The sequence below is a fragment of the Chroicocephalus ridibundus genome, chromosome 8 (assembly GCF_963924245.1).
Source record: "Chroicocephalus ridibundus chromosome 8, bChrRid1.1, whole genome shotgun sequence".
Lineage (NCBI taxonomy): Eukaryota > Metazoa > Chordata > Aves > Charadriiformes > Laridae > Chroicocephalus > Chroicocephalus ridibundus.
In genome coordinates this window covers 41,261,378-41,271,872 of record NC_086291.1, presented here as the reverse complement: position 1 = coordinate 41,271,872, position 10,495 = coordinate 41,261,378, and the positions used below count along the sequence as shown (strand labels likewise).

The window sequence follows — 10,495 nt, the reverse complement described above, 5'->3', positions numbered from 1 at the left end:
GTGTGAGTCAGAGACGAGTACAGCAGGGTGGGAGTCTGTACTCGCTCTGCATCCCCCCATTAGTCCCCTCCCCAGCCTTCCGCACCCCCCACGCAGACCTACACCCCTGGCACCGCTCACTCCTTCTCCCAGTGAGGCACTCTCTGCTTTCCCCAGCTCCAGCGCTGCAACTTTTTATTCCAGTCCAGGCTTCAGAAAATAAACCAAAACAACCCGTGCCCCCCAGGTTGCACAGTACACATTTGTCACCTTCATACCTCCACACGTGGTCCTGTCCCCATCCCCAGGGACCTTCCTCCAACACCAGTTAGACTTGGTCCCTGGGCCACTGCAACATGCAGGACACTCCTTTGAGCTAACGGCCCCGCGGCACAGCAGCAAGACTGAAACATCAGCTTCTCAGGGTAGGAAACCGCCTGTTCTTCACTCAAAAGGTTGATGACACATTCTCGGGCTGCAGCCCAGGGCAGGAAACTCCCTCCAGTGACTGCTCCCGGGAAGGAGATGAAAAGCCAAGCACGTGAAGCCTTTGCCGGTACAGGACAAGACATTGCTAGCCTTAAAAGCTGCCCCAGCCTGGGTAGGGCAGTGCTGAAGTGGAATCTTCACACCAGATCAGTCCCGTACGCTAGTCAGCTAAAGCCAGTATATTACAGTGCTTGCATTACTGGTGTGCAAAGGGTCTTTGCCAGCACCGCAGGATTCCCCTTTATTTTCTTACTTGCCCCCTGCGGCCAACTCACCACCAACAGCAAGGGAACAGTTTGAAAAAGGACAGGGCGCGCCTCTCCCCTTGCCACCGTCCGGAGCCACGCGCCGCTCTTCCCATCACAGGATGTACCATGCCGCAGCTCCCGCTGCCACAGCGACGCAGGCCGCCAGCACCAGCTGCACCAGCGGCTGCTTCGCCAGGGCCACGGCAGCGTGATAGGGACAGCCAGGTCCTGCCTTGCCTGATAGAACAGAGAAAGCACCGTTAGTGCTGCGAGACTTGTGCCGCACGTGTGTGGCAGCTCCGCCATTGCCCATGACCTACCCAGTTTGTCTGCATAGTAAGGGCATTTGCGTATGTCTCCTTTTCCATCATGGACTGGAAAGCCTCCATCTTGAGCTTCTTCTGTCAGTGACCTGCCAATCTTGTCCAGTTCATCAAATACCTGCAAGTGGTCACAGTGAGTACATGAAGCAGGCAGCGCCAGGCAGCTTTCATCCGGACCCCTGGAATGATCCGGAGAACAGGCAAGAGCCACTCCTGCCTGCCTCCCCTCAAAGACAGCACGTGCGACTCACATCGGAGCGCCTGGCAGGGAGACCTGTGGTGACATCTGACACGTGCTACGGCTCTGAGAAGGCACAGCCCGTTCCAAGAGCATCAAGTCAGGCCCAGGAGCGCGACAGACGCAGCATCACCCTGCTGCGGGTGGGAGCACGAGGCAGCACGCTCTCCGCTCCCCACTGCAGACCCTCCCCGGGGTCACTGCTCCTGTTCGTGCCGCGGTCAGGCAGCCCCCTCCAGCAACGCTGCCAGGGGTATTCCCTAAGGATCCCAACAAAGGAGACGACCACATTCCACCATGTTTCTGGCCAGCTTAAACCACACTGCCCTACTACAGGCACAGACTAAAGCTTCCATCCAGTAGCTAAGACGATGTTCATCCCCCTGGGGCAAGTGGCAGCTCAGTCAGGTTTCACAAAAGGCAAATACTATGGGAAGGAACAAGAGGCTACAGACATTTTTGGCCGTCGGGCAACATGTCAGACGTGAGACAGGAGATGAATTGTAACCAGCGTGGTGCAATACGCTCAAACTGTTTGAGGTTGTCTCGGAGCGAGAGCTTTGCTCCCCCCACTGCTTCAGAGCCACACAGCCCACGGGAATTTTGTAGTGAAGTCACCTTCATTTTGCCCTAATCAAAGGCTTGGCTGTGGTGTTGGAGCATGGGAGGAATTCCTACCCGTGTCTCCTGAAGTATTATTCAAACCAGAATCCCACTCCCGCCAGATGGAAGGGCTCTGGTGGTCCCAGACCCAAACCAGTGCCTGGATGAGCAGACTTGATTGAATTAACCTGGGCCTAAGAGACAGTCCAGACCCAAAAGCAGCAGCACCCACACGTGCAGGGGCTCGAGGGATTTCGTACCTGCATGTTAAATCTGAAGGCTCGGTTGGCCTCTTCCACGATCCTTTCCTTGGTGTTCTTGTCCAAGTCCAGAGCATTCATCCTCGCTCTGTAGAGCTGCTTGAACTGCTGCGCATTGGAAATGTTGTCAAACACGTAGAATTGGATCCCTTCCTCGGTACTGGGCAACTTCAGGGCCCTCTGGGCTACCTTCTTCAGCACTTGGCCACCTGAGAGGTCCCCCATGTAGCGTGTGTAAGCGTGAGCCACCAGCAGCTCTGGCTCGTGCTGTCCCACGTGATGGATTCTGTCCACATACTGCTGAGTTGCCTCTGAACACTGGACCTTCTCTTTCCAGTCTTCTCCATAGAAATATTTCAGGTCTTTGACCAACGCTTCTTTCCGGTGAAGCTCTAGGGGGAAATACAGAGGAGCAAAGACTGGGTTGTCCTTGTTGCGATCCATTTCCTCTTCCAGAGCAGAGTAGGTGAAGTAAAGTGCCACGGTGGCCAGCTACGGACAGAGCACAGCTGATGTCAGAAGCCATTCGCTACATCGGCACATCACACCTTGTGACTGCTCCCTCCCTGCACCGAATCGGGGTAAAGAAGGAGGAAACCCCCAGGCTCGGCATAAACCAGCCTGGAGAGCCCGCATCAGGCAGGTATCACTTGATACTTGACATAAAACCAGCCTGGAGAACCCATGCCAGGTAGGTATCACTTGAAGGAGCAGGGGCTCTTCTCTATTTATGTTCATGACAACAACGCCTACAGAGCACAAGCTAAGAATTAGTCTAATGTTGTCAGCTGTGTGCTTTGGGCCTCCTGTCACCTCGAGAACAAGGCAGAGGAGCAAATTTCATCCAAAAGGTACAACTGGCACCAACAGCCTTGTGCTACAGGAGACTACTGTATATGCCAAGACCTTCAGGACCAGACAGTGCTGCTCAGTCCCAGAATACCACCTCTTCTGTACAGAAGAGAAAGCAATCCAACCTGAAGTCTATGGAAGACAGCCTATTCTTCAGAGGATGAAGGAAGTGCTGTAATCTCACAAGGATTTAATTCCTGAACAGCTTATGGCACCAGTATCTGTCCTGCAGCCACACCTGCCTCAAGCAGCCAGCAGATGCGTGGCCAGAAGCCCAGCGCTTCCACCTAATCAAACCTGTGCTAGGCCAGGATGCTCCTCACCCCCTGGATACACCAAGCAGAAATCCTGGACAAGGGCCCACCTCTATACCACCTAGAAACTGGATTCCTCTCCCACACAGAGCTGTAGAGCTCTGTCTCAGTCTGCATCAGTCACTGGGTATGTCGAAGAGCTGCTCTGCCATGGGAGCAGAGCAAGACTCACCTTGAAGAGCTCCTTCTTGATCCGACCTTTCAGGAAGTCTTTGACAAACTGAGTGTTCTCCGCACGGTCGTGGGATTCCTTAGTCCCCTCCTTCAGCAGCTCCGAAAGGTCGGTGGGACTGCGGGCAAACAGGGAGAGCTCCTTTCACCCCACTTCCACATGCAGTAATGTTTCTCCCTGCTGTCTGGAGGGATCCCCCCACTCCCTACCATCTCAGGCCCAGTTTGGAGAAGGTGGGATCCCTCAGGCTGGCACCACCAGGAGGAAGCAGCAGGGTGGCAGAAGCCAGATGGCTCCTTCTGCAGATGCAAGCACCAATGTGCCAGCCAGACTCACCATTCCGGGAGGGTTTGGGCTTATGGGGGCTCAGACTCAGGATACTGAAGCAATTGCCAAGGATCCTCTGATCCCTGCACCATTACTTTTGCTTCTCATCCATGTGAGCCCAACAATACTACAAAAGAAGGCCTTCAGCACATGAAAAGCAACTACTGGGCAGGGTAAAGGGCACAGGAGCCTGGGTGGTATCCCCCTTGGTCACTCTGGAGAAGGAGAAAGGCTCAGGTAAGAGCAGATGTGTACGCAGGCAGGAGCCTAGCTTTTCCGACTCGGGTATCAACTGCTGGAGAAGAGATAAGAGCCCAATGACAAAACAGGGCAAGAACACCCTTAAAACGTTTATTTATCCTGAGTTACACTGGTTTTCCCCGCTTCCACAAGTTGTCTTGCTAAAAAAAAAAAAAAAGTCTATGATTTTAGATTATAGCCACTGCGCCTACCTGGAGTTTGGTACAGAGTTATCAACACCTACACTCGCTCAAAATTATGCCAGAGTGCACCTTACAGTTTTTATGACCAGTTTGCTACAGAAAGCATGTTCGTGTTGGCCCTAAGAGACAGACTTTGAACACTCCAGACCCACTGAGTGGCTGAACACTGCAGCCGACAGGCTAGACAAGGCCCGGGTGTGCCAGGAAAGCCAGGCAGCATTAACTTCTCATGAAACCGAGCCTGTCAAGTCAAAGAGGAGTCAACCAGCCTACCTAGCTATTCTGGGAAGCACCCCCTTCACCCTTCCCATTTTCCAAGTCGGAAGCTTTGGTTTTTAGAGCACATGTAGGAGTGTAGCGATAGCATGAGGGGTAGCAGTTTTAAACTGGAAGAGGGGAGATTTAGATTAGATATTAGGAAGAAATTCTTTGCCGTGAGGGTGCTGAGCCCCCGGCCCAGGTCACCCAGAGAAGCTGTGGCTGCCCCATCCCTGGAGATGTTCAAGGGCAGGTTGGACGGGGCTTGGAGCAACCTGGTGTGGTGGGAGGTGTCCCTGCCCAGGGCAGGGGGTGGCACTGGGCAATCTTTAAGGTCCCTTCCAACTCTAACCATTCTATGATTCTACATGTGTGAAATTGTTTTTTTAAACTAACCTCCAAGAAAAGATCCTTGCTTAGACCAGCAGGTATTCTGCAAAGGCAAGAGAGGCAGCTCACTGGGGCAGAGTTCACCTCTAGAGTCATCTTTCAAAACAAGAAGCTGCTATATCACATGAGACTGCCCAGCAAGCCGTGGAAAACTGGCTCACCTTGGCCAGGAAGGCACAAACACAACCGCCAAATGGTCAAAGCATTTCTGAAATGCGAGTCTGATAGTAGAGACTAAAAAAATAGCTGCTTGTTGTCAGCCTTAGCTAGATTGCTCTTTATCATCCCTTCCACTCTTCCAGTACAGTTTGATTAAACAGATTTTACTGCACATATATTTGATTAATCACCTATTGGAGTCCCTCACCCCTCTTCAGATGAGGAGAAAGACCACTCCTTTACCTGGAAGGTCTCCTGCTTTGCCCAAGAGTGTGTCTGTGCCATGTTGTGAGAAAGGACTCACCTGACATTGTTATCTTCTGTTTCCTCATAGCGCAAGATTTCCCCTTCTTCTCCCCCCTCTGAGCCCTCCATAGCTGAAGGCATCGCTGCTCAGTGCTGGAGATCGGGCAATCTGAAAGTCAAAATTAGAGAGGGGTTTTAGAGAGAAGCTGCCTTAGGCAAAGGGATGGGTATGAAACGCCGAGCAGCCTGGCGAGGAGCCTCAGAGCTGCAGCACCACACAGGGCAGTGAGGAGCAGCCACTGGCCGTTTCCACTGCACACCGGGCGCTTTCAAGCCAGCCGTGCTTGTTCAGTTTAGTTACCCCAGGTGAACCCCAGCGCTAACACCCACTACACAAAACATTAACCTCAGAGGAGGCCTGCAGCACAGCACGCAGCCTACACTGGGTCTCCCAACTTCAGAACGGCTGCTGGATGGAGATAATCAGAGACCTCAGCATTAGCAACCTGCCCTGAAATGGTGAGAAAGCTGCTTTCCACCGGTGCTACCAAAAAACTCATCCAATGTTAGACACTGAGCAGAGTAACGGGAAAGGGAAGCACCTCTCGTCAGTCAGGAGGAAGAACAAGCCACTTTGCTTCCACAGCAGTACGAAGCTCCCCTGGAAGAAAGCTGCAGCGAATTAGGCCAGCTAAGCTCTGAAGTCAGGCAGCTCAGAGGGGAAACAAAAGCCTTCCCTGCAATGAGGTATATGAAGAGGAACTGCCAAAGCAGGGGCAGATTTCACTGCTCTGCCTTCCCTGGGCTGTGAAGAGTCAAAGCAGCCGCTCTCTGAACAGTGAGCTGCGGCTAGCTCCTGCCACCACTCACACACTCCTCCTGCCTAGCAGGGTTTACTTCAAACCCCAGAAGTAACTGGGTTCTCCATCCTCTTTTGCAAAAGGAAAAAAAAAAAAAAAACCAAACTCCTCCGCTGTAGCAGGATGCACAAGACCCACCCAGAAGCAGGAGCAACACACCTGGCTTACACCATCTAAAACACCCCTGTTAAGCCAGAAATCCAGCCACATCATTTATAAAATGGACCTGTAATCAGCTTTGGGCACAGCAGCACCACCACCTTGCCAGATCAGCACAGAACTAAGCTGCTTGCTGTCTCTTCAGAAAGCACTCACTGTAAGAAAACCATCCCTCAAGCTCTCCCACTTCAGTCCAGTCCCCCTCGGTGGGCTGCATCCGCAGGCTCACGGCTCAGCCCTTGTCCGGGGGCTGGGAGAAGAGCAGACAAGCAGCTGCGAGCTCACCAAGCTCGTTAGCACAGAGCCGGCACCAACACGTCAGTTGCTGGCTCCCAGCGTACACGAAGCACACCAGTTATAAATTAACTGCCCTCTGGTTCCTCACCCCCAAGTTTCTAAGCCTGGTCTTACAGCCACTCCTGGTCCAGCAGGACTCAGCCAGGAGCACTGGAAGCCAGGTCTGAGCACCCATCCCTGGGTGCACCACGGCAAGACTCCCCGGCTTGGGCACGGCACCCAGTCTGGGGGGGACATCCCCAGGGTGAAGGTTTCCCCTGTGATCACGCAGCCTTTGGGCTCACTGGGACAGAGCCTTCCCCAAGGGGAGGACTGACCAAAATACATTACTTTGTGGTACAAGCCAGCCCAGTGCAGCAGCAAAAGTCATCAGGGGTGGCAGCCCCACATCCCCATTGCCCTGCCCCACAGGACAGGGCACAGTGCAGCCTCCCCATCCCTTGGGTAGAGAAGCCTGGGGCAGGACAATGCAGCTGGGGCAGAAAGGCACACCAGCACAAGGGCTCAGAGATATTTGAGGTCCAAGTGCTGTGTTGTCTATTTGATCATTCCTTAGAACGTTCACAGCAGGTCAGCAAACAGGACCTATCTCCACTCATTGCACAGCTTCAGCTTCAAACATCAGGAAATCCCACCATGGGGAAGGGAAAACAAAGCAAAGAGGTAAATAACCTGCCCGGGCTCAGCCAGGAGCCCATCATGGGCATGGCGGGGGACAGCCTGCTTGCCCCACAGCACAGCCAGCCAGCCTCCTGCCCATACAGACACACAAGTTCTCATGGCACCCTGGCTTTCTACTCAGCTTACTTCAGGCCAGGCACTGCTCAAGAAATGCAGATTCCAAAATTAAACTAGATGAACTGGTTCTGATTTATCTTATACTTCTAGAGAGCCAGAGTCCTGGAGGAAGGGTGTGCTGCCTCTGCACGCTGCCAGGCCTCCAACAGCCAGCAGGTGAGAGCAGAGCTACAAAGAGCACTTCAACACTGTCCATGACTTGGAAGAGCCCTGAAGGTTGACTTTAAATCCAATCCAAAGGACCACACCAGATCAGAAACTAGCAGTCAATAGCAGCAATGGTGAGAGGCTCCCAATGGCCAGACATACACGGCATGGCTCCTGAGATCATCATTGTACAGGACACAACTGCTAACTCACTCCTTAGAGCCTCCGCACCCATGGTTAGCAGCACTCACCCACAGTGGAGCTCTGCCCTCCATGCTATGCAGGGGGCATCTGGTGGGTTCTCAGATGCCTTTACCCAAATCTGTTGCTAGTGTTGTAGAAGGACAACTGATCACAACAGTGAATTAATGTTCCAGCAGCACTATCTGCTGTGGGAAGAAGGGGTTAGCATGCAAAAAAAGTCATTTAAGGACTCCAATTTGTATCTCCCACAGCTTTTTTGTAGAGGCTCAGCCCGACAGGTTCATCTCTATAGCAACATGCAGGGCAGCGACAACACCAGTTTAGCCTGAAGCGAGGACAGTTCACGTACAGGAAAACATGGAAGCTTAGCTTTTTCCCCGATATTGTCTCTAGTATAGACACCTCCCTGATGAGCCATGAATTCAGGAGACAAGTCAGCACAAATCAAACCCCTCTCCTTTTCTGTATTAGGTTATCGCAGGAGAACTTGGAGGAGGGGAAAAAAAAATCAAAAGCATTACAACTCTCATAAACCATTGCTTTTATTAAAAAAACCCTGGCAACTGAAAGCACACAACATGGTCACTGGTCAAAGCCCTGGTTTCTTGGGGCATTCTGCTCCTCTGAAAGAGGTAGTGTCCTATGGACTGAGAGGGAAGTCCAAGCAGCTGCCTACCTCCACTGCAGAGGCTGGAACATCCTTTCATTTGCTACGAGAAGCTCTGCTCATCAAGATCCTGGCTGATGTTCAGGGTAAACACATACCTCCCCGGTGCCCTGATGGCAGCCCGCTTGGGAGAAATCCAACAGTCACAAGAGTCGGGATAGCAGGGCTGGAGAGTGGAGAGAAGGTTTGGTACAGAACACCTCAGCACTCCAAACATTTATTTCCCAATAACGGTGTTTAAACTCTCTGAGAAAATACCCCTGTCTCACCTAGCCAGCAACAGCTTGCCCCTACGCGCATTTCCACAGCAAGCTTCACACTAAAGATGCACAGCCATTCTCCTCGGTGTGGGAAGACAATCCAAATATGCCATGCCTTTTGAAGGAAGGAGACACTGCTGCTGCGGGGACGCCAGACTGGAAGTCCTGGCTTTGCCTGGGCACTCTCAGGAGAAGTTCAATAATTCACAAGCACCCAGGCAGTACAAAGTTCATGTTTGCTGTTCAACTATCATGCAACTTCAAGGTATTTCCCCACATGCAGAGCTTACATCCTTGCTTTAATAAATGGCAGAGTGGGCCTGAACCTACCCAAGCAACACTGCAGCCAAGACAAACCCCAGAACTCCAGCAGCTTGAAGAATCACCACAGAGGTAACCTGGCAAGAGCATCAGGAGAGCTTCAAGTCTCCTCCTCCCTCTGGGGAGGTATTTGGCACTAGCTGCTGCTGCTACAAATGGAGACTCACAGAATAAATTACTACATTACCTGATCCCAGGTAGAGTTAAGACTTCACCTGGACACAGCCTAAATTTAGGCAATAATTCAAGTCCAAGACACTTCTAGCAGTGCCCACACAAACGCTACTTCTGTCCCCCTGAGCTGCGGTCCAGCACCTCAACAAATTGACTGAGATAGGAAACTCCTGGCACGTTCACAAATTCTTGTCCAATTCCGCACTTCGGTAAGCGGCCCTCATGCCAGGCAGCACACCAGGAATCTATTTTTGCACACTGGCTAGGAGAACAGCACAAGGGGCAAGTCAGTCAGTCAGGGTTAGGTCTGGGGGGAGGAAGAGCGCAGTTTGACAGATAAACAGCCTTCGCTCTGGGGAGAGCCAGCGCTCGCCCTGCCTGTCCCAGCATGCAGCCAGCTCTGCCTGGGACAGCCCCAGCAGGGCCAGTGACAGGCACTTACGGCTGATGTATGTAATGTGAGGCCTGAATAAGACATTTGTTTCACCCAACAATGGAAAAACAAGGATACCAAGAGGCCTCAGAGGGCCATGAAGAGACAAGTGCCCCCCGTGCCACCAGGGGAACCCGGCACCGGAGTCCTGTCCTGAGAGACATCCTTCACAAAAGGTTGTCCACCCCTGGAACCGCTGCGGGGACATAAGGCGGCTGCTCTGACACACGTCCTCAGCTGCCGTACAGACGCTCCCCCGCGGGAGCAGAAGGGCGAGATTAGGGAGGCCCGACGAGGCCCGGCGCCGGAGCTCGGCCAGCCTCCTCAGGCCTCTGACAGGCGCTGCGGGCCCCCCACAGCCCCAGGCCCGCTGGGGCCCATCCTCCCGCGGCGCGGCACCGGCAGCCCGGGGGCGGCCGCCGCAGCCCTCCCCGCGGCCGGGGGCTGAGCAGGGCCCTGAGACGGCCTGGCTGGGTGGCCCGGCCGAGCGCCTCCCCACCGCACGGTACTGGGCCCACCTGCCGCCGGGAGGCCGAGGCAGCCTGGCCTCCTTCCGGCGGCGGGGGGCCCGGAGCGGAGCCCCGCGGGGGAAGGAAGTGCTGAGGGCCTCAGCCCGGTGCCGGCCCGCGGGAGAGCGGCCCCGGGTCCTCTGGCCCGGTCCCGGTCCCAGCCCCAGCCCCGCCATCACCGCCGCCCCCGGCCCGGCCGCGTTGCCATGGAGACGCGCCGCGCACACTCACCCGCTGCCGCCCCCTGCCCCGCGGCGCGAAACAAAGGCCCGGTTCGGCCGTCCGGGGATTTATTGACATCGGTGGGAGGGGCCGAGGGCGCAGCCAATCAGAAGCCACGGACAGCTGGGAGCCGGCACCGCCCA

The 10,495-nt window shown here is 54.2% G+C and overlaps 1 protein-coding gene across 2 annotated transcripts; it reads right to left on the bottom strand.

The window, feature by feature from the left end:
* Positions 1 to 157: 157 nt before the first annotated feature.
* On the bottom strand, positions 158 to 10,451 carry HMOX2 (heme oxygenase 2). 2 transcript variants are annotated; one of them, XM_063344147.1, is made up of 6 exons: positions 10,362 to 10,451; positions 5,360 to 5,470; positions 3,479 to 3,596; positions 2,141 to 2,632; positions 1,037 to 1,157; positions 158 to 953 (listed from the first exon to the last, which is right to left on the bottom strand). In XM_063344147.1, exons 2-6 carry the CDS (start codon positions 5,440 to 5,442, stop codon positions 829 to 831), a joined length of 939 nt encoding a protein of 312 aa, XP_063200217.1. In that variant the 5' UTR covers positions 5,443 to 5,470; positions 10,362 to 10,451; the 3' UTR covers positions 158 to 828. The 2 variants fall into 2 exon arrangements, with proteins under 2 accessions (XP_063200217.1, XP_063200218.1); XM_063344148.1 differs by lacking the exon at positions 10,362 to 10,451 and adding an exon at positions 8,443 to 8,591.
* Positions 10,452 to 10,495: the final 44 nt, after the last annotated feature.